This window comes from Drosophila nasuta, chromosome 3, assembly GCF_023558535.2.
Source record: "Drosophila nasuta strain 15112-1781.00 chromosome 3, ASM2355853v1, whole genome shotgun sequence".
NCBI classification, from domain to species: Eukaryota; Metazoa; Arthropoda; class Insecta; order Diptera; family Drosophilidae; genus Drosophila; species Drosophila nasuta.
In genome coordinates this window covers 40,886,510-40,911,011 of record NC_083457.1, presented here as the reverse complement: position 1 = coordinate 40,911,011, position 24,502 = coordinate 40,886,510, and the positions used below count along the sequence as shown (strand labels likewise).

Genomic DNA, 24,502 nt, shown 5'->3' with positions numbered 1-24,502 from the left:
AAAGCGCTTCTCAAGAATACAAATTGGATTGTCTTTTTACACCGAATTTCTATTTCTATGTATAATACTTTTGCTATGTTTTCCTTTAAGCAAAATATATTTATCAACAGCTGCTTAAATAAATACATGTTTATCTTCAATTTATACTCGATTTATATTATTGTTGGCTAATTCTATAAAAGCTCTTCACTTGTCCAGCAGCTTTTTGATTTAATTCAAAACAAATATTTTAAAGAGTGGTTTGGCCAAACAAGTTGAAAATGCTTTTCTATCTCATAACAAACTGCAAACTTATGATTGGCCATTTCTCATGTCGGGCAAACGAAAAACACTTTAAGCATAAGCTAAACAAATAGTTTGAAAAATACCTCAAACTTGCGGTGGGGTCAAAGTGTAACTAATAGCTGGATAAGATATATGTTTTAAACAGGGGGAATGGACTAGATTAAGTTGCATTCTGTGTGTGTGTGTGTGTGTGTGTGTGTGTGTGTGTGTGTGTGTGTGTGTGTGAAACCCAATTCCGTTTTGGGGGAAATTTCATTTGTTCCGTGATCTGGCATTGAATTAGGCCATCATCTTAGCTGAAAGTCTGCAACTTCTTTTGGGCCGCACACAAACACACATTCAAGTGTCAAATTTTGCCTTTTTGTGCGCTAGATTTGCCTTGGCTGTAGTCAAGTGTGTGTGTGTGTGTGTGTGTGTGTGTGTGTGTGTGAATTGAGTGTGTTTGTGTGTGTCTCGTTGTTGTGGCCCGAACGGTGGCGAATTACCATAAAAATGCGCAGCACACTGACAAAGATAATCTTTATTTGCGCTGTGGCAACCAATTCAAATGCCGAGTCCTTGAACCTCAAGGACCTTTATCTCTGAGCACTCTCACACACACATACACAACACACACACACACCGTCTTAATACTATATATAATTGACAGTTAAGCTTAAGCGACAAAGATGTTTTGTTTTCTCATTCAATCTGATATTGCATTCCGATTATCGTTTATACAATGTATTTTTTCTTTGCTCTCTTTAATAACCAACATTTCTGTTGTCTGTTCTGTTCTTTTTTTTACTTATTTATGCTGGCCTACTTACCTGTCTGCCTGGGCCACGCCCACTCGCCAACGTCAGCGTCATCAGCATGCTGCTCATGTGCTGCACATAATTGCATTCAAAGAGCTTCGTTCTTCCCTCCGTCGCCTCTTCCTCTCACTTCTCAGAGCTCACTTGAGCTGATGAGGTCGCCTGTGTGTTGTGCATGTGGCCGACATTGCGCTGACCAGGGCTGCAGCGAAAAGCCATTGGCCATTGACCCACCCCCTCTGTCCACTTATTGAGTGGCGCGGCAAATGACAATAAAAGCGGTTACTTATACGCCACGTAGTCCAGCCTGCTACGAGCCACCTTCACATCGTCGCATTGAGCTGTCATGTCATGAGGCAATTGGTAGCTTTGTTGGCGGCTTTGTTATTACACCAACTTCATCGTAGTTGTCCACCCTCTGCCTCTCCTCTTGGTTACGCTGTAATTAAATGCATTAACTTGCTAAAGTTCTCGGGCGACATCGTTGAACAACTTTTAATGGATCGGGATTGCGAACTTCGTTAGTTGAATATGCAAAAAGATTTTTTTACCGTAGCAAATTGAAGTTGACAATGCCTTTCACTGACCATAAGCATAACTTATCTTTTGCTCGAACAACACGTAATCCATTTCCATACTCTATTTTATAATTATTGTGATTGATGTGCAGCCATAGAGTCGCCTTTATAATATATATTTTGTTGAACATTATTTCGATATCAGGCTATTAAGCACTCGCAAATGATTAATGAACTGCTTCACCATTGTTTTACCTATAATGAAGCAAATATGCATATTTTTAAAACCATTATTTACTTATTTATTTTATGCCAGTTATCTCAATTACAAATAAATTTAACAATAAATGTTACTTATACACTTTTCACAAGTTAACCTTATTTTCACAAATATATTTGAAATAGTAATCTAACAGCACTGTACTAATTGCCTATTTTATTTTAGAAGCAAGATTATTCCATTCAAAATAATAACTTTTTATTTTGTAGTCACTTTATCAATGGTTAAATTAAATAAAATGATTTTTTTGTAATTTTTCATTTATACTTTATATATCAATTTAGATTAGCTTATGCTCACAATAATAATTATTATTCAATGAAAATTTGATTTACAAAAAAATAAAATAAATTGCTTAACTTCAAAAGTAGATTATATTTTTGTGAATAAAATAATAATAAAATAAATAAATAAATAATAAATAATAAATAAAAAACAAATAATTTTTCAATTTAAAGTTCCTTCTCATTTATATTTCCTTTTTCTGTATTCGTAGAATTATTCTGACTTTTTAAGTTTCCAAAATTAATTTTTAAAACTTGAGTTAAAACAAATCTAATGTTTTCAGAATTCATTTATAATTTCATTTTAAGTTATTTGTGGAAATTTACAGAACATTTTTTAATTTCGCTACATAAAAAATACTTTGGTAATAGACGAAAAGATGTATATGCTAATGAATACATTCCAAAACTATGAAATACAATAAAATTTTAACTTTCGTTATATAAAAATAAGTTGTGCAATATTTTAAACTATTTGAGTTAAAGGTGGAAGTTAAGAATGGAAGTTTACAGACATGAAATCATGAAAATATTTAAAAATTTCTTTATACAGCAAAGAGTTTTGCATTATTTGAAATGAATTCTATTTGAATACCTAGTTTAGAAACATGATTTATTATTTTAAAATATTCTCAAAATTCTTGCTGTAACTTCTTCGTATATTCAGCTGTATTTATTCGACAGAACAGAACTATTTTCCTTGATTTTTCCACAGTTGTTTGCCACCTTTAGCGCATTCCAAGCGCGTCTATTGATTTAAGCGTTCTTATGTTTTGACTATGCTACTCGTACTCTGACCTTCGTGGCCTCTTTGCGTGCATTGACCAGCTGCTCGACCGCACGACGCGACTAGAAATATTATAAAAAAAAAACCAACAACAAAAACAAACAACAAAAAATACAAGAAAATTAAAATAAAAAAAAAACGAGAATACAAAACAGCGAAAGAAAAACTTATTTGCTGACAGGTTTTGTGCAATTGATTTTCGACAGTTAGTTAAATGTGGAACGTTTGCGCGGCTGGCATACGCGGCGGCTGTGTAATGTTTTTAGCTGTGTGATATAAAAATCGATTATACGCCACGTTAAACGCGAAGAGTGTGCGTGTGTGTGAGTGTGGGGAATAAAAAGGAAGAGCAGCATCATATTGCCTTATCAGTGGAGATTGTTCGCGTTTCAATTTAACGCCAGCGACTTGAAGCGTGTTGCGTGTGAATTGCCAATTGAGAGAAATCAGCTAAACTGCGAGTGTGAAGAGGAGCAGAAGGTTTCCAGCTGCCAAGCTCGTCAGCACCTTTGATTTGTGTCGTTAATAGGCCAAACATTTATCAGTCGAGTGTGCAAAAAAAAAAAGGGAAATGTTGCGCAAACGGTTGAAGAAGAAGCAGAAACGGTCGACGTCGGGCGAACGGAAACGGAAATTGTTGCTGTGCATTTTTAACAGAGGTCGGCCGCCATTTTCATTACAACTTTGCTCCCCTCTGCACCCCCTCCCTGCACTTTTCATTGTTCTGCAAACGGTCGCTGAATTAAGCAATGAATTTTTAATGTTTTTTTGTAGGCTCGTCCCACGGCCACGCCCCACTGCCCACAATAATGCGGGTCGCACGAATGGGGAACGAGAGGACTTTAAATAAATGACGGACACAATAACAGATAGAGAGAGATAGTATGAGTGAAAGAGACAGCGAGGAAGCTATGACAACGGGTTAAACGTGTTTTATCGTCGCCTTCGCAGTTTGCCTTATGAAATTGAAACCCTTTGAAGTGGTCCTCTGTGTTGCTCTTGCACTTCTCTCTCGTTCGCTTCTTTTTCACTTGTTGAGTTTAATCAGCTGAGTGTTGAGCTCAGCATCGAGATTGGCCCCACTGTTTGCTGTCTGTTGACACTACACAGAAACACACACACACACAGACACAAACACACACACACAAGTTAAGCATCATCCTAAGGAGGCCAAGGAGCTAAAGCTAAGCATCCTCAATGGCCAGTTTTGTTCTTGCTACTGCATGAGCCAGGCAATTAATTAGATTTTGACAGCGTTTAGCAATCATTAATCAAGGCAAAATTTGATAATTGCAATAATTTAATACAACTGATTAATGCTGACTATTAGCCTAATCTCTCGTTCTCTTTCTCTCGTTGTGTGCTTCTCTCACGCAGTTTTTATACTGTTTGCAGTCCGCCGAGTCTTGAGATTAATTTAAATTATTATACAGGCTGTTAAGCTTTGCTGAAACTTGGTTTAAAAATAAAACACTTTTCTGACAAGTTAGAGCATATAATTTATCATATACTTGCAATTTAAAAAGCAATGTGTTGAAATAACCATTTGGATTGAAATATTGGTTTCATTAAAGCATTATAAATGAAGGAAGAAATATATTAATATTGAAGAAATATTACTTATGTATTAGTAATACTTTAAAAATGGTTTTATACCCGCTACTCATAGGGTAGAAGAGTATTACAACTTTGTGCCTCCACGAAATGTATATATCAGGCATCTCCGGCCGTATAAAGTATATACAATTATTTTTGATCAGGGTCAACAGTCAATACGATAAAGCAATGTCCGTCTTGGATCTCAGAGATTATAATTGGAGGCGATTTTTGGTACATACAATAATAACTATACCATAATAACTATAATATGATTCCTAAAAATTTGGTTGCGATTAGATAAAAATTGTCGAAGTTATTAAAGAATTGTTTTTGTATGAGCATTTTTTAATGTAGTAATGTAATGTTGTATGGTATTTTTTAATGTAGTACTATAAAAATATACCAAAATTAGCATTCAGTATATTTTTGTAGTATGTTTGTGGAATATTTAAAAATAAACGCCGCATTTTTATGCTTTTATTCAAATTTGATAGCGGGTGTTTCACAGTCGAGCACACTCGACTGTAGCTTTCTTACTTTTTAATTTAAGAATTTAAGCATCCATTAATTATTGTATATAGAATTCCAATATTACTTTGAATGCATTGATATTCAATTAACTATAACTTAAAAAATAAAACATTGAAAGTAAAGTTTGGTTAACTCACTTTGTGATCTATTTTATCTAGTTCTCTATAAATTGTTTTAGACCCATGAGGCTAACCCTTTTTACATTCTTAGTGTGTTCATTTCCAATGAAACTTGTAACCTTTTTGGGAAAAATGTTCTTGGAGAAAACATAGTAAATTTCGTTAGAAAAGTCTGTTAATAAAGTGGGTCGCAATTCATTAATTTTAATGTGACAAAATAAATACCAAATGGTACAAAAAGACTATTTCCAATTCTTGTGAAAACTGTCTGAATTCCTATTTCAATTTATGCCACAAAAGCTACTTCAATGCATCTTGAGAGAGGTTGAACAATTATTAAATGTAATATCGTTTACATTGAATAGTTTTTCCAGCAATTTGGTATAAAATATACAGAAGCAAGCCAAAATATTTATTTCTACATTTTTGAATACTCTTTGAATCAATTGTCAATTTAAATGCAATCAGTTTGCAATTTAAATACAACTAACAGCAAAGGAAAAGACTTTTTGCATTCAATATGATGTGAAAACAGGCCATAAAATTTATCCTTTCGCACAATAACTTGAGTCAATTGCCTTGCTGAGTCATTTAGCTTAATTTGAACATCAACTATTCAATACAATATCGATTTTATTGACAACAACTCGAATGTATTTGCTACGATTTGCTTTTCTTATCGGTGGCAGGACACCTGTGTATTTGTTTTTTTTTTTTGTGTTGTTGTTGGGGATTTTACTGGCTGTAAGACCACAGTTTTAATTTGATTCAGTTGGCATTATCTTTCACAAATATGCGATATATGCGGCATTTACTTAGCTTGATTGCCAAACACAACCGAATGCCATAAATAAACACAACTCAAGTGCATGGCACAGCATCATTCTCCATCTCTCACTTGGATTGTCTCTGTTTGTCTGACTGGCTGATTGAAAGACAAACTGAAATCAACATTTATTATATTTATGATATTTATGTACGATGCCTTTTTACATAATAACAATGTTCAGCGGGGCTTTTGTTTTGCTTTATGGCAAGCCATTCGCAAAAAAGTCCTTTAGCATTTGTCAAGTGAGTGAGGAACGATAAAAAATACAAATTTCAGCAAAGAAGTAACTTTTAAGAACGTCTTAAAGCCAGGCACATATATAAATAACAATTTAACAAGAAAAGAATTTGATATCTGTGCCAAAGAATTGAATAATAACGAAAGCAAAAAGCGAACAAGAATTTAGAGGGCAAACTTTGAAATTATTACATGATATTATTGAGAATGTATAGAAAAACTATATCTTTTTTAATTGTGAAACCTATTTGAAAAAATATTAAAGAGATTTTGATAGAAAAAGAATTTTACAAAATAACATTTAATATATGTTTTAAAGAATTCTCAAAGAATAATCAATTCATCATTTTCTGAAGAATAATCATGAAAATTATGAAAGCAAAAAGAGAAGAAGAATTTAGAGACAAAACTTTGAAATAAATATATTATTAATATGATATTTTTAAAATTTTTCTTATTTTTTTTTAATTTTGAAATATTTTTAAGGGAGATTTTGGCAGAAGAAGAATTAAAAGAGTAGAATCTTTATCAACATTATATCATACATATTTTGAAAAGCGAAATTATATTAAGTTCTTGTAACGAATTTATGTGAAATTATTAGCCACAAAATAATAGAAATGATAATAGCAAATTGTTTTTATACATATACATTTTTTAATTTAAATTTTTAAATTAAGTTTAAGTTTCTTAAAGCTAGAAAACAGTAAAAAGATCATATATTTTAAGATTATAATCCATTTTATGATAAATTTGTACAACAAAAAAAAATTGCTTCGCTTTGGAAAGCAAAATTTTATCGTGATTTTAACAATTAGATGAAATTAATATGAAACTCTGGAATATTTTTCTAAAAATTCTAGGAGCTTAGCGAATTTCTGTCGCAAACTTTTATAAATTTCTGAAAATGTCTTTCAATCAAAAAAGTAATTTCCCATTTCCTATTTCCCATTTTCCTTCAGTCTGCAGCTGCGTACTGCAATCCTTTTAATCATATAATATATGCTATTTATATTTTATACACTTGACTTTATATTCAACTTTTTTTCTCACGCGCGACTCTCTCTCAATTTCTTATTCTTTTACAGGTAAGTTTGACATTGATGGACTACATTCTCAAAATGCCGACGACAAGACACAAGCTAATGTAGCTCCGCCAAAGTAAGTGGGAGCTCTACCTACCTCCTACTCCCAAGGTAAGGGACTGGGAATGTGTTTGTCAGGAATGCTCTGAAGCTCGTGTTTGTGTTGAGATTGTTGAGAACGGCCACAAAAGTGTGCGATGGAATTTTGGGTTTATGATTTGTTTATACCCGCTACCCATAGAGTAGAAGGGTATTATAACTTTGTGCCGGCAGGAAATGTATGTAACAGGTAGAAGGAGGCATCTCCGACCCTATAAAGAATATATATTCTTGATCAGCGTCAACAGCCGAGACGATATAGCCATGTCCGTCTGTGTGTCTGTCCGTCCGTCCGTATGAACACCTAGATCTCAGAGACTATAAGAGATAGAGCTATAATTTTTTTTCGACAGCTTTTGTTATGTTTGCACGCAGATCAAGTTTGTTTCAAATTTTTGCCACGCCCACTTCCGCCTCCGCAAATCAAAGAAATCGAATAACAAGCGTAATTTTAAAGCTAGAGTTGCGAATTTTTGTTTATACAATAATTACTATAGTAGTTATGATTCCTGACAATTTGGTTGCGATCAGATAAAAATTGTGGAAGTTATTAAAGAAATACTTTTGGATGGACAAAAACGCCTACTTACTATGGGTCTGAGTTGCTTTGGCCGACAATCTGGTATATTGTGCCGTCTATGGTATATTTTGAATGGTGTACTATATCGATATACCAAACATATCATTCGGTATATGTTTAGTATTTTTTAGTATTTTTTGGCTTTATTAAATTTGGGTAGCGGGTATCGCACAGTCGAGCACACTCGACTGTAACTTTCTTACTTGTTTTTTTTTTCGGTCGGTTTTTTTTGCGCCGCCTACAAAACGTGTCAATAATTTTGGTGCCACTGTGCGTGTAGGTGTCGCATTTGGTATTTATCAACGGGCGGCCACTTTCTGCTCTCTCCCTCTCTCTTTATGGTGGGCGTTACTTTGGCTTCCATATTTTGCCTCGAAGGCACACAAATTAGATTTACATTTGGCATTGGCTAACATCTAAAGGACTTTGCTTCTGTTTTTTTTTTTTGAGGTTTTGGAAACTCCTCTTAAAGTAAGCTCTCGCATTTCCACAATATTGTGGTATTTGCATAAGAAGAAGAAGAATACGAAGCCAGCACAGGAATTAAGCTAAAAAGTGAGACAAAAGTTGTAGAAAACTTTTCATTGTTGTTCTTTTCGTTCTTTTCTTTACGGTTAAAGGTGCAACTTGTACAAAAAGCTTTTAAGTGGCAACTTTTGACACGACACACGGCCCCCCAAGGTGGAGGGAGGGAAACTACAATTTTCACTATGAGCATTTCAACGCTCGAAAGCATTTGCTTAGCGAAAATTTCTTACAATGTGCCTTAAATTGCGCTTTTTTGTGATAGCCATCTTGAAAAAATAGTTGGCAAAAGTTGTGGTGTGCAGATAGCATTGTTAGATGCGTCTATTAAGATGCACATATGCGTGTGCACAGTGGGATGAAAGTTATTTGCGTAGAAAATAGAAACTACTCCCTTCTAATAAAGTCTAAAATATAATTGAAGATTAAAGTAAATGCTATTTGACACAAAAATAGAAAGGATTAAAATGTATTTAGAATATGTCTATATTAAAACAACATTAGTGTTATTTGCAACATGAAAATAGGAAAATAAACTATATAAAGAGTATATCTACAATCATTAATAAATAAAATCAATTTCTCAATTAAAGATTAAAGATTTGTTATAAAAATAAATGGAAGGATATTTATTCTGGATCAATTTTTAACAAAAAATATTTGTCAGCAAAAATAATGATAAGAGCTATGGATTTATGTTTATAGTTCAATGCTCTCCGTCTGTCTGTCCGTCCGTCTGCATTAAGGTGTTCATCTTGCAAACTATAAGAGCAAGAACTTTCAAATATGAAATATAGATGTCTATTAGCAATATACAAAATGTTCAATATTAGATATCTAATTTCATTTAAATTTCATCCCAAATATCCATAAATTTCGTTATGAAAACCATCTTAATTTCAGCATATAAAACAGATATTGATTTCACACTCAACTTTGACGTCTCAGTTCTCTTGCTTAGATGATCTAAGAATTCTCTATACTATCCAAGGTCAAAGCAATGTCCACAAATTACGTTACAGGTCATCGCTTGGATATTTGGTATTCATTTTTTATGGCGCGTTATTTATGATTTGATTATGCAGGACACACACAAAAATATGCAAATTCAGCAAATTTAATTCGTCAAAGGTTAACATAATCCAATAATCCATGACATGAAATAATTCATTTAGTTGCATATTTTAAAAGTATGGTTTTCACATGAAAAAATATTATTTGACAAACTTTTAGTTAAAGTGTGTTTCAGCTCTTGGCAATGTTATTCTTGGAAATTAAAACAAACAGCGAGTAAGAGCAGCTTGTTGTCCCTTAAAAAGATGCCCCAAAAGTGACCACAAAGTGGCTTAAAGTGTTGTCTTAAGAAACTTTTGTGCAAATCAAATAAAAGTCGAAATATTTTCAAATTTATAAAAATTTCTATATTTAGCTTGTTTGGAATGTAAACAGCATTGCATTGCTTATCGAAATGCGCATTATTCAAATGCTGTTTTTTCGATTTTGATCAAACATTTTTCCGGTGCTCTCTGATGCAATTTTGTTTGCATTTTTGATAAGCACTCAAACCACTGTGCACAATGCGCCCACAAGCATGCCACACGCAAAATATGCAAATAGCTTTTGCTGCCGTTGAGGCGCTTCTTCCATATGTGTGTGTGAGTGAGTGTGTGTATGAGTGAGTGTTTTGTGTGTGCGTATTTTTGCCTGCGTTCGGTGCGTTTTTGGGACAACATCAAGCAACTTAGTTGCCATAATTTGCACATTTTTAGATTCTAACGTGCATGCAGCCGACAGCTGACCACGCCCACTATCGCCCACTGCACTCTATGCATAGCAGCACGCCCCCTTTCTGGCTGTGCCACCGCAGCTGGCGTTGCAAGTGTGCAACATGATATACGACGAGGCATGCGAATGCATTTGATGGCTAACGGAAATTGCACTAAATATTCGCACAACAACATCAAATTGCAATTCGTAAATATTTTAAGGAAATGCAAAGGCAGTCAGCCGAGTCTGCTCCACAGTCAATTACCCTGCGACAATCAAATATAGATTACTTAAAGTGCTGATAACTAACGTGAAATGCTTAAGAAATTTATTTACAGACGTTTCTTTGTAGAAGATAAAGTTTTTAAACGTTAAATTAAAGAACACAATTTCTCTAAAATGTTATCGAAATATTTAAGGCAAAAATATCATTTTTTTAAAATGGTCTCTAAGTATTAAAGGCAAAAATCTAGTGTGAGCTTTTAGAAAGGAAATAATTAACCTTAAAAGTTCTGACAAAGCTCTGACAGCTTTCCAACTACAGTTCTCCAACTAACATCGAATTGATCAAAGTGTAAGAGCTAGGAGGCTGCAGTTTTTAATCAAGTTACTTTACATTATTCGATGTCGCAAAAATATTCGGCGAATTTTTCGAAAAGTAAAAGTTTTGTTGTAAAGTAACAATGTCTCTCGTTAAAGTTCATTATTTTCTATCAAGTATTTTTATTCTACAAAATCTATATGTGTATTTAACAAAACTGTTTGTATTGACTGCCTACCAACTTAATTCCCAACTGCAGTTTTTAAACAAGATAATTGTAGTATAGCTATTAAAAGGTCTGTCTCTGTTCCTTACTTTTAAGCAAGTATTCTTAAGCTAATTAATCTCCGTATATAAAACTGTTCATCCTTATTGACTGACTTGCTGGATGTTAAAGCACAAGTCAAACGGTAAGAGCTAGGAGGCTGCAGATTTTACTCAAAATGATTGTAGTTAAGCAATTAATAAATCTCTCTCAGAAATTCTTTCAAGCAAGTATTCTTAAACTAGTTCATTTTCATATATGTACATATTAAACTGTTTGTCGTAAGTGACTGACTTGCGTTAATAAACGCACAAGCCAAATGGTAAGAGCTAGAAGGCTGCAGATTTTACCTAAGACAACTCGTATAATTTGTTACAAAATTTAGACAATAGACTTTATATGCATTATGCGATCTTAGGAAAATGATTACTTATTAGTTATTACATCAAATTTCTGGGTTCGCTTGATTACTCCTATCACAATTTTAAGATATATTAATGGAATTCGTGTAATTTAATTGTATATTTTTGCTGTTATAAACAAATGCATTAGTGCCAAATCTCATCAAGAAATTTTCAAAACTGAGAGTGTTGTTGAAATGTTAATAAGCGGTTAGACAGTCAGACAGCTGTGATAATGTTTTAGTATCCCGTCTGTTATTGCTGCTTTGACCATAAAGTATTTTATAGTCTCCAAACTGTCAGTTGCATTCACTCTCACACAGTCATAATGGTGTTCCTTCCTGGGAACTAACGAGTTTAAAGCTTGCATTGCGGTTTTTCCGATTTCCATTTGCAGTTGCATTTCATTTGAGAGGGGGACGAAAAGTCAACACGATGAAAAGCCAGCTTCAATTAAAAGCTCAAAGCAGATGACAGCAAACAGTTAAAAGCTTATGATTTTTTGTTTTTGTTTTTTCTTTTGGTTTCGTTTTATTAAGGGGTTCATTAGGTCGTCAACAAGTGTTACAGTAGTCACTCGCAATTAAGTGACTTCAAAAACGTTCGACAAGCGATCCTCAACGTCTCAGGTACAGTGAGCTGTAGGGATAAGCGCTGTAAGCGTAGGGCGAGGCATAGACTCCGCTGGTGTAAGCTGCGGTGTAGGGAGAGGCGTAGACACCGCTGGTGTAGGCGGCAGCGTAGGGCGTGGCTGCCACATAGGGAGAGCTGTAGGCCAAGAACTGAGGCTTGGCGGCAGCCAGAGCGACGACGGCGAACAGGCAGAGAGCGAACTGCAAGGGAAGAAGAGGGAAAGAAGGAATTGAGTAACGTTAACGAATAAGAGATGAAGGTGGAAAAAAAGAATTGTATAATGTTTACGAATGGTATATAAAGAGAAAAAGGGAAAATTAACTGGTTCTTTTGGAAATAAAAGTTTAAGTTTTTTAATCAAAGAAGTAGATGTAAATAGTTATATTTTGTGATGTTAAATTAGTTAAAAGTTGTAATATTCTTATTTAGTTTGTTATAATTATATTTGGCTCCTAATATATTATATACAACTTTTAAAATATTAATTTCTTTTCACGAATCTTTGGCGTGAAATTTTGAATTATTCCCTATATTGAATGCGTTGAATTTTGGAATAATATTGTAACTTTTGCATTTAGTTAACTTCAGAAATTCCTGCCAAGTATTCAGATGTTTTAAAAACTGTTTTCTTTAGTTCATTAAAAGAAGTAGAAAAACTTCATCAAATTACGGTTTTAGTAATCTTCTTTTTTCACAAAGAAGTACCTCATTTCTTGATTTAAACACTTACTAAACAGATAAGTTAAGATCAGCTTTTTTATTTAACTTTTTTGTCGCGATCTGAATAGCTAAAATTTGTTGTTTTAAAGCTCTTTCGAGTCAATTGTGTGTCTTTAAATGTTGCCTTCAATGCTGGTTCATTAGAAGAACTAGTTGTTGGTTATTTTTGACGATCACTGTAAGCAGTTCAATAGGATTTCTAAAACTCTCTGTTATATATATATTCCTTTAACTAAGTGAAACACTTTCTGACTTAACAAAAGAACTTTGCTTCATTTTTGGCAATCACAACACTAGATTTATATATTTAGATCCTTTTTTAGATCGAAGCGAAACACTTTTGCTTTCGTAATACTCACAAACTTGAACATCTTGATTGATTTTGGGGGGGGTTGTTGTTGCTTGTGGATGACAAACTGATATGTTTTGCTCAGCGAATAGTCGTAGCTTTTATAGTCAGAAATCGGTCTATGGGATAGAGGGAATGACTGAGTGAATGAATGAATGACCGACTGAGTATTGGACAGTGGCAACTTGACCATGGCACGTCTCGTGCTTGGGCTGCCCGTTTTTAATTTTGCGTTTTGGGCCAGAAATAAGACTGACGAACTCAATGGGTCTTTATGAGCGTCTTGAGGCGTGCGCTGCATGTCTAATGGTCAAAAGCAGCTGATGTTATTACGTTGTTTACCTTGTGGGTGGCCACCAAGCTCCCTAGCTACCCCCAGCTCCCCCTTCGTCGTCTTTGCTCGCTCTGCATCCCCATCGACATCGACACCTAAATCGGAAGTAATCAAAATATTCAAATGCTGCTTCATTTGGCGCTCGTGCAATGTTAATTTGCTTTTGCAGCATGAACAATTAAGGCTTCATTGCCAGTTGGCCAATGCTATATAGTATACAGTATATATATACATATATATTTTCGGGGTCCTTGGCTAGCGTCTTTTGTGCGAAATTTTTCCATTTTCTTTACCCCCACAACGCATTTCCCTATTGTTCTGCTGCAGCAAATTTTCTATTCTGCATTCAATTTGTCAAACTGTTAAATTAAAGCAAGCTTCTTTCTCGGCATCTTTCTTTTGTCTTATCTTAGCCAAGGATAATAATGTGATGCTTCTTCTTCTTGTTGTTCGCCATCTTCTTTCTTCCTTCTTCATTATTGTTGTTGCGCATTTGGCATGCAACATAAATTAAGTTGGCAGCACTTGCATTTAGAGCGGGCGTCCTGCAGATATTTCAATGTCCTGTGCGAATGAACGATGACGCTTTGTCAAGATTTGCCAGTTAATTTTATATTCAAGAATGCTTCCCCCATGATGGGGTAGCTTAATGGACAAGTTACCCATTAACCTAGTAATTTTTGTTAGTTTCAAACAAAAAGTAATCAGCTTTGAGCTATTAATTGCTGTCAAGCTTTATCTATACATATATTAAATACACTTTAATAATTCCACAACTTTTCGTTTTCATATAAATAACAAATTTGTGTTTGAAAAAGTTTCGTGCGAGCATTAAAAATTCAAAAATCATGTCAACTACAGTTTTAGCGCAATTGGCTAGCTATAAAATTATCGCATGCTATAAAATGGCTTGTACAGCGCTGCTCAAACTGCAGTGGCTTCCCAACTGTTATTGTTGTGTACGCGCTCTCTTGCTCTCGCTCTCTTTCTCTCTTGCGACGCTTGCGCTTTGGCATTTGCCGGCATTTTGCGTACCACAAACAATTCCTGGGCTCCCTGCACCCCTCTCGCTCACACCCACATGCCGGGGGCGCCCGCTGTTGATGCTTCCGTTTCCTGTGCTCTATATGTATACTATGTGCTACATAACAATGTGTGTGTGTGCGTTCATGTTAATGCTAAATTGAAAACAAAAATAAAATTAGTGTTGGGGCCTAAAAATAGATGGAATTCAGAATTTTCCGACTAGTTTTGTTTTTGAAAATACCGAACGCAATACTTGATTGTTATTGTGGAAAATCAAATAGTGGAAAACAAGGTAAATTACTTTTGAAGTGGGGCAAGAGAATACAAAACAATAATAACAATAACATTTCATTTTTGATTGCTTCATTTGCTTGGGAAATGCTGGAAAACTGTTTTGTGGGTGGGATAGCATAGCGAGCATATAAAGCTCTGGCAATTAGATATACACAAATATATATGCGGGTGGAGGCTGCGTTGAAGGGGTTTGGGGGAGGCTAGTTTTATGGCCAAACGCATTTTAAGTGTAAATAAAAGGGATTTTGGGCGCCTGAGTTTCAACATTTCGTTGTTCGAAATTGGCAATTATTAATAATATGCTCATAAAAAACGCATTTAACTGTCTCGTAAATGTTAAAGTTGTAAATCAAAAGTCAATCTCAACGAAAGTTATGGGAATAAAACACTCTCACATTTTTATCAATTTCAAACTGAAAAAAATTGGTTAACAATTTCAAACTTAATTTCCGTTTTTTTATTTTTTGTATTTTTTGTTATTCATAATTTTCCCGTCGGCTAATTAATTGCCTTTGTTTTCAAGCATCTGCTGTTAATAATTTACTATTTTCACCGCTCAATTTAAATTGTGTGTGAGTGAGAGCGAAGATCGTTTGCTAGCGACAACTTAACAGTTTGCTATGATGTTATTAACATTGAGCACAAGTGTTGACATGAGACACAAACGTTACGTGCTTAACGCTTTTCAAAGAAGAGAATAAATAAATAATAAAATTGCGAGTCCAGTTAAACTATTGTTTAAATTTTTATATGAATTCAATTATTCACATGCGATTCACATGCTACTCATTAACAGCGTTTGCTATCAGGTTTTACTCTCACGCTCTCTCAGCTTCTATGCACTCAGCTGACAGCGTTGCCACCCAGCTCATAACAATATTTTTTATATTATAAAATTATTAGTTACGATAGAAAAGTATGACAATGAACAAATTCAAATAATATTAATTAATATTTTTTATTAAACATTTCCAATAGCTTATTAAATAAATAAAAGTGTATCGTATTGTTTACATGCGTTCCCAATTAACAGACGCTGAGCATAGGCTGTTAACTTAACAGCTTCACACGAACAGCTCTGAGAGCTAGCGAGAGAGTAATTTCTCATTGAAAACAGCAACAAAGCAGCTGGTAAACACTAACACCAGTAGACAGTTTGCTCAGAGAAGAGCAGCAATGTGAAGTGAATGCGACATTTGCAGCTAATTTAAATAATAATTAAATAAAGAATATTAGTTGGAGAAAGAAAACGAATTGCAGTTATTTAGTTAGTCATAAAACCGCAATTTGAGGACTTTTAATGAGATTGAAGGGTGTACATTTTTAATCGTGACTCTAGTTACTTGTGAAAAGTAGCAGTTAAGTGATGCGTGCTCATCACTGACGCTGCTGCTTGCCACTCTCAGTCGCTTGTTGGAGAAGTGAGTCGAAAAAAAAAAACCGTTGGGCGAGTTGGACGCGGTCCACGGTTGATACATATATAAATAAATAAATACAAAACACACATTTTTTTGACGGCAAAATTTGTTGTTCAAATTGTGAATACAACTCTAACTTGCAACGAAAATTTTTCACAGCCGGCGCGTCGTATAATTACACTTGTGTATGTGCGTTCGTGTGCTTTACTGTGAACGCTAGTATTTGCGCATAAATAAATGATTAGTAAATCATAAATAAATAAATAGCAACAAAAAAACACGCAAATACTTGCGAAAATTATTAACGCCAGCTGCAGGCAAATAGTGTGTGTGTAAGTGAGAATATTGTTAAGAATAGTGTGTGAGTGAGTGAGAAAAGAAGAGCCATAAAGAAGAAGCAGCAATAGTGACGACGCCGCGACGGCGGGTAAACAAATGGCAGCGTTCTATGGAATGTGAATAAGAAGAAGCAGAGAAAGAGTGGCCACTAAGGCAAACAACAAAAAAAAGAAACAAAATCAAAAATTGGTTTTTCATTTCGATACGAATCGAAAACAAAGTGCAAAAGGCACCAACAACAACAACAAATACCAACTACAACTACCAAACTACAAAGCTACAAAGAGCGCCCAAAAAGAAAATCCGGTTTTACAACTTCTGAAGCCGCCGCAGCCACACTGTCGCTGCCGACGTCGCTGTCAGCGTCGCATTCTGTGCTGTTGTTTTTGCTCTCGCATTTTGCTGCATTCACATACACACACCAATTCATATATTTTTCTTGATGAAATTCCAATAAATTTGTACAAATTGCTGTGCAGCTTATGCAAACTGCAGGTGTGAATTAAACTTTCAATGAACCACGTAAAACAAAACAAAAGCAGCTGCCAAACGTCAGCGTTGATGTTGACGTCGTACAGGTGCTAGCAGCGGCAGAGACAGCGCGTCGGCAGAGCAGTGGGAATTACAGTTTTGTTGTTGCTTTTTTCTATTTCTGTTATACACAACAACAAAGCAGCTGCGGCTGCGACGTCGACATCGACAATATGTGTACAAAAAGCATAAAATATTTATGAAAAAAGTGAAATCAATAACAAAAACCAAAAGTGAAAAAAAAAACATATTAAAATATTTATGTTTTCCTAAAAATAGATAACAATTTATTTTTTTTTTTTGTTACCTTCTCTCACTCTCTCTTTCTATCTGTTTAGTTAATGTTTTCCTCTTTCCACTTTAAATGAATTGAATTTTAACATGCCATCGTCTTGAGCGTTTTTTTGTTGTTGCACCACTGTGCTTATCTTATCCGCAACACGCCCGTTAAATTGTTATGTTGCAATACTTTCAAGTTACCCCAAAAAAAATTATGTCTACTTCCTTATCTGAAAAAAAAAACACGAAAAGAAAAGCAAAGAAAAAGGAAAAATGCCTTTGGCTTGCTATGGAATTGCAACAACATTTTCCACATTTTCTTTTTTTGGAGAATACATATATTTTTTATCTACTTACACGCGTCTAGACGATGTTTTCTGCTTTTGTTGTTGTTGCTGCGCTTTGTAATTGAAATACTGCAAATGCACTGAGTGCAAGCGAGTCAGCGCGATACAGGGATGCTTTCTATTTCCCTCTCTCTCGCTCTTGGCTGTCTGCTGCGATTTTTACTACTTTCTGTTGTGCTTTTTCATTTCCCTTTCACACTCCCTTCACACAGCATCCAAAAGCTGAGCAACCCCCATAAAACGCATTTACAGCCCCACAACATACTGACTGCTGTAGTTGTTGTTGCTTATTTTTTTGTGGGCGCCGTTTGCGCGCAAATTTAAATTTATGCGAATATCTCAGCGCACTAACTGCGACGCTTTGTCGCCCTCGACATTCCATCCCTCCCATGCCCCACTCCACTGCAGACCAAACAACTTCGCAGCAAAAAGTTTTGCAGCTTTGGACTTTGACACCGACGTCGACGCCTTCGTCGACGCCAACGCAAGTCTCTTAGTTGGGGCGTTCAATGGTTTTATGCTGCTGTCTGCTGTTGTTGTTCTTGCATGCAGACAAAGAATGAGACAGAAGACACGATGAGACTTGGTACAAATGCCTCCCATTTGCAGCACCGCAGCAGCCGCCCTGTGAATTGTGTTCCATTAGCAGCAGCAACCCCACACATACACTTGCAATGCAATGTGAGTGAGTGTGGGGCTCTGTGTGTATGTGTGTTTGAGCGCGTAGTGTATTCATGTAGTAACCCAGTGGCACAGTGGGTCCTGGGTGATTGAACTTTGTCAGCGTATATGTGTGCATGGAAATAAAAGTTGAAATGTTAATAAAGAGCTACAGTGATTGTTTACTTGTTTTTTGTAATGAGTATACAGACAGCGTCCATTCTGATGATTTTAATTATAGCATTTAAGCAGCTGTATTGTATTCATTTTATTATTGCGGCTTTGTCGCAATATGAAATCTAATTAGATATTTCCACCACCACAATGATTAATAACCATACACTGAAGAATATACAGAGCATGCGGTGAGAGAGTGAGTAATTATAATTGCAACTCCTTGAACATGTGTGTGCGCCACTGTGCGACGACAGCTGTGCTGGTCAGAGAGCATTGGCTGCTGTTACTGTTACTTTTGCTATTGTTGTTGTTATTGCCGCGGCTACTTTGACTCTGTTATTTGCTTTTGCTTCTGTTTTTCTGTGTTTCTCTTTTGAGTTTGAGTCGCGTGTTATTTGTAGTTGCTGCTGCGGCTGCTGCTGTTGAGTTTACATATGGCGCAAAAACAAAACGTGCTCGAGTAATGGAACAAAGTTCTACCCTTCCCCTCCATGTCTCGCTCTTTTGAGCTTTTTTGCTCTTAATTGGATTTGATTGGGTTTTGGCGCTAGAGGCGCCAGTCATAAACTCAAATACATTATGCGCATTGTGAGTCTCGGCTTGCTTTGATTGTTGTCTACACAAATCGCATTAGTTTTTCTTGTCTTCCCTCCCCCTTCCCACTATTCAGCACCTCATTTTGCAATGCTTTTCTCAGCGCTTTCCATTTCGGTTTTCAGTTTCAGTTGCTGATCTTTTTGCACTCCATTGTGTTTTTGGCTTTCCCAAAAAAGCTCTCGCATTTGCCCCCAAAACCAGGCAAAAAGCAGAGCTCACCACCCTCGAGGCTCGAGAGCATTTGGCGTTGCCACAGTGCCATAAAAATCGCTAAACTACTGAACTGTAAAAGTTCATTGAACCTGCCGCATTGAGCGCCACAAGAGACCCAACAACAGCCCATTGTATGCTGCAGTTATTGCTGTTGTTGTTGCAGCCCACTGCCTGTGACGTTGTTGTATTTGCTTTTCACACACACGCTCCAAGCTTCTTTTTTCCATTTTCATATTTAATATGCACCGCTGCTGCTGATGTTGCAAGTTACAAGTTGCTGGCGTCAGCGTTTTTTTCCTTTTCCACAATATGTGCAATATGCTGCCACAACAGCAGAGCTCCCTGCTGCCCAAACAGTGATACTATAACACACTTGCTAATTTAATCGTGCCTTTTTTATGAATACCCTGTAAGGCAGCAATTATCGATTGTTATCATTGATAAATTGCTTAACTAAGAGCTGCTGATGAAGATACGAAGTTAAAGAGATTTTTTATTTATCTTAATTAAGGTTTTAAAAACGTTTTAAGCACAGCAATAAGAGATGAATGTCTCGAATAAATTCAAATGTGCTTATCGCCGTTAAACGTGAGTGAAAGTTAAGCATGCTCTCGCGTTACAGATAAAACGATAATAGCGCTGTTATCGAAAGACAGCATATGTTTATCTCTGTTGCGCACATAAGCTTAAAGCTTAACAGTGATGTTAACTACGTGCAGTCTGATCTTGCACAGCCTCTGTTATGCAGAACAGAGCGTGTGTGTGTGCCAGGCTGTAATTGTTCTGGCATGCGAGCACATGCATTCTATCTCTTGCTCACTTCCACTCCCACTCTTTTGCATGGCACAATCGCTTTGTCCGCGTCTAGCTCAATGGACAGTCGTTAAAGCAAATGTTGTAGCATTTTCTCTTCATATTGTAATTGCTGCTGTGAGCTGCTGCGGGCTGCTGTTGATTTTTATGCTTACACCCGAGTGTCTATTGTGGTCGCCATTGTTGTGATTGTTGTGGCTGTTGTTGTTGTTGTTGTTGTTGCTGTCACTGTGCTCCACTTTTCGCCAATTCTCGGATGCTTTGGGTCTGGCCGAGTTTTTAATGTGAGCGAGCGAGCGCGCGCCACAAATCCCAAAAGCCAAATAGCCCCAAACTAACGAGCCAAAACTCAGCGCACTGGAACACCTAACTGTTACAACAACTACTTACAACAACAATTGTGGTTAGAGTTAACCAAGTTTCGCTATAACATTGGCCAGTTTAGTTGTCTATAGCTAGGCCTACTATATTACAGAAGATCTTTGCGTGTTTGATTTTAAACCCCATTAAATAAACATTGCGTTACACTTGCTGCGGTTCTTCAACTGTTTAAACTACTTCTGCTTCTGCTTTTCTTCTTCTTCTTCGACTGCGTCTAGTCGCGACACGCAGATTGAATTTTAAACTTGTCTGCCGTTGGCGGTGCCCTTTGTCTGTCTGCATCGTTGTTTTTTTATTCCCTTTTTTTTGCCTTTTGTGTGTATCCTGTCATCATCATCATCGTGTCTTCGCTTACCTGTGCCTGTGCCTGCATTTTTCCTGTATCTGTATTCGTATCTGTATCTACAATTCCCAAACTCAACCAACTTGAAATCTACCTGACCTGCTCTTTCGACTCCCTCTCCCTCTCACTCTATATATCGTTCTCTCTTTCTCTCTCACTCTGTGTTGCCATCTGCACGAATATTCTAATAAGATTTGTCTGGCAAGGAGCTGAGTTGGCAACTGGTTTGCCACTACTACTGAAGGATTGCCCTGTGGAAAAGAATAAAAAAGATTTAAATTGACTCTGGCTCCATAATCGGAATGTGTGTGTGTGTTAGTGTGTGTGTAACGCAAAAGGTAAACGGACTGTATGAATTGATTCCGTTTGCACTCTCTCTTTGGTTCTTTCATTGGTTTTTCTTTGCTTTTTCTGTAAATATCTATTTCAATGCATTTCACACATCGTTTAACAATTCGTCTTTGGTAATAATGCCAAAGGATTTCGTATTGAAATCTTCTTTATTTCGTTACAGTCTTTTTTCGGGTTTTATCAAGACTAAAAATAATCTTTATCGCTGGCAATTGGGGAAAAGTGCATGAAAAAAGTTACAAGAATTATAACCAAAAGTAGAAATTTCAAGCTTGGTTAACTTAAAGTAGACAGCGTAACCAATGCTTTAAATACTTGAAGAAAGTTCTTTATACTTTTTGTATTAGATTTATTAAATGAGATTATGTTCATAAAGAAGAGTATGAACATATTTGATGAGAATTTAAATTATAGGTCTTAAACTTCTTTTTCTATTTTAATTAAAATACCGTATTTGTATTGAAATGTACGTAATTTTATAAATCTATAATCTTTAAAATAAATAAGATTTATAATCAAAATAAAATAGGTTGACACCCTTCAATACATTTATGGCTAAACTTGGGAATCTCTTATGCTGTGGCTAATATTGAGACCTTTGTAAAAGTTTCTTGAAATAAAGGGGAGTGTTTTTTTTTTATTATATTTATGTGCATTCCAGCCTCTCTCTTTCCAATGTGTTTTCTTCAGTCATTCCTTATGTTCAATAAAAGGATTCCTCCCTTAACTGTTTCTTTTGTAAAAATTCCTAAACTGCAAAACTTTCAGCACCCTTTACTTCATCGATCCTGCATTGCTTTCATCTTGCTATGCCTGCCATTTGCCATTTGCTTTGTTGCACAGTTCTTTAGTCAATTTTCCTTATAGGCACTTCAATTGTGTCCCATACTTCGTTCACCTAAAACCTTTTCTCTCTCTCTCTCTCTTTCTCTACGAACATGACACACAACTTCTGTTATATTTCCGCCTTTCGACAGATTTCATTGCCATTGTCGCAGTGCTTGCCAAACAATTTGCTTCGTTACGTTTCGTTTTGCTTTTGTTTCAAGTCAAGTGGCCCTCGGGCAGTGCATATGGTTACCATTTCACTCCACACACACACACACACACACTCACAACACTCGACTTCAACTCCATCTTCAGCTTCAGCTTGAGCTTCAACTTCCCAACTCTTGCATCTCTGCAACTTCATCTCGATGTCTCGACTGTGATGATGATGACAAGTGGCTGTTGCCTCTCTGCGCTGTCTCCTCTGTGGCTTTTAAGTTAATTTTTATAAAATTGAAAACATTTTGCTGAATGACACTTGTACGAGTAACTCAAGCCCCCCAACTTTTCTTTTTGTGATTTTTTTGTGCAAATTGTCAAAGCAATAAAAGATTGACAAGTTTGTTAGTTGTGTGTTGTTGTTGTTGATAAGAAAGTGTTCAAAGGGTGTCAAAGACTTAATGAGACTCGTTGTCATGTTTATATAAAGTCGTGTGTGTTTATATTTTGAATTGCTTAATTGCAGTAATTAACGAAAAAGTGAAACCCCATAAAGCAGGCGCCACAGAAAGTGAGCCAAGAAAGTGAAACAACAACTAAACTAACTAAATGAACAACCCACGCGATTGTCGCCACATGTTGCGTGTGTGCAACTAATTAAAATAACCAAACAACAACTAGAACGACGAACAACAACGAGAACGACGAACAACAGGTCACTCTCTCCTCTCTCTCTCTGTCTCACTCTCCAGAGAGATGGCAGCATATTAATTGGGAATGTCATTGCGCAACAACAAGTAGCAACATGGCCTATCAACAGCAGCAGCAACAGTTGCTGGCGCAGCTGCAGCAACAGCATAAATTCCAAGCCCAACAGCAACAGCTCTCGAATGGCAACGGAGCTGGCTCCAAGTATGCAGCGAATAGCAACACAAGTCGCAACAATCTTGCCACACTTGTGGCCGCCATCAATGGCCACGATCAAACGGATGCCTCACAACCCAACGCTGGCTATCAACTATCCCCAGCTGCTGCCTCAAGGGTGGCACATGGCGCCACATTGGGTCCGCCCTCGTATAGTGCGGCGACTGCTCAGCCAGCTTTCGCCTACTTCAGTCAACAGCAGCAGCAGCAACATGCACTTGCCTATCAGCAACATCAACAACAACAGCATCAACAACATCAACAACATCAACAACAACAATTGACGCTGCCACCGCCGGATCTCACGGATGGCATTGATCATCATCCGGTTTCAATGTCGCCACCAGATTCACCGAATGCCGCTTCTGCAGCGGCTGCTGCTGCTGCCGCCGACCTCGAGCAGCAACTGTGCGTTGTGGCCAAGATGCAAAAGTCGGTGACGATCACCGTGACACCGCAGCGCAGCAATTCCATGGATTTTCTTAACTTTGAGGAAAAGCGCCAGCTCATCGCATCATCATTATCGCTCTCCGATATTCTGCAGAGCAATGCCAGCAATGCCAAGGAGGCAAATGCTATCAATGCGAATGGTGGTAAGTTTCACCGAGAGTAATTAAATTGAATTAAATTCAATTGGAATTATTTTTCAATCTGTCATATGTATGTGAAATATAGTTGGGCATAATTTGTGCCTATGGAAATGTTGATGCATTTTTATAAATTCCAAAAAGTTGTCTCCGGTTGTGACTTGTGATAGGTGCTCATATAAAAATTTCGATAAGTTATGCTGTTTTAATTAAAAAAAAATACAAATCTAATCTACAAAATTTTAATATTCAAATGTACTTTGCTGAAGTTGGGAGTAAAAATAAAATGTGGTTCATAATGTTAGATTAGATTCAAGATTAAATCAATTATAAGAAAAAGTTTTCTCTTGGCATATTTTGGAAAAATAAAATATGGTTGATAATGCTACTTTTCTTTAATGAATTTAAATTTAGATTAAATCGTTTATAAAAAAAGTTTTCTTTGGGCACATTTTGAGAGATGATTTTGGGAAAAATTGAACTGAATACTATTGAATGTTTTCTCATTAACAATTTTTTTTGCTTGTGAATTCTGTGAATTCTTGTGAATCAAATTTAATTCTAGAAACAATTTATAAACTGAAATAATTCATTGCAGTCATCATATAAAAAAGTAACTGAAAATACTGTACGATAATTTTTTATTCACAATTCATTTTGCTGAATTTAT

At 36.1% G+C, this 24,502-nt stretch overlaps 2 protein-coding genes across 8 annotated transcripts in view; one reads left to right on the top strand and one right to left on the bottom strand.

Annotated features, from left to right (window-relative positions):
- The window catches only part of LOC132792521 (phosphatase and actin regulator 4), a 138,200-nt gene that overhangs the window by 7,017 nt on the left and 106,681 nt on the right, over nucleotides 1–24,502 (top strand). For 3 of the 7 annotated variants that reach the window (XM_060801937.1, XM_060801934.1, XM_060801933.1), the window contains exons 1-2: nucleotides 16,329–16,635; nucleotides 22,848–23,838. The exons of 2 other annotated variants lie outside the window; for them this stretch is intronic. In XM_060801937.1, the coding sequence (XP_060657920.1) occupies nucleotides 23,127–23,838 (712 nt within the window). In that variant the 5' untranslated portion in view covers nucleotides 16,329–16,635; nucleotides 22,848–23,126. Of the gene's footprint in view, nucleotides 1–16,326; nucleotides 16,636–22,847; nucleotides 23,839–24,502 lie in introns of those variants that run through there. 2 more of the 7 variants (XM_060801940.1, XM_060801935.1) reach the window with 2 other exon arrangements.
- On the bottom strand, nucleotides 12,046–13,339 carry LOC132791132 (uncharacterized). Its single transcript, XM_060799941.1, has 2 exons — nucleotides 13,242–13,339; nucleotides 12,046–12,362 (listed from the first exon to the last, which is right to left on the bottom strand). The coding sequence occupies exons 1-2, from the start codon at nucleotides 13,251–13,253 to the stop codon at nucleotides 12,147–12,149; spliced, it is 228 nt and encodes a 75-aa protein (XP_060655924.1). The 5' UTR covers nucleotides 13,254–13,339; the 3' UTR covers nucleotides 12,046–12,146.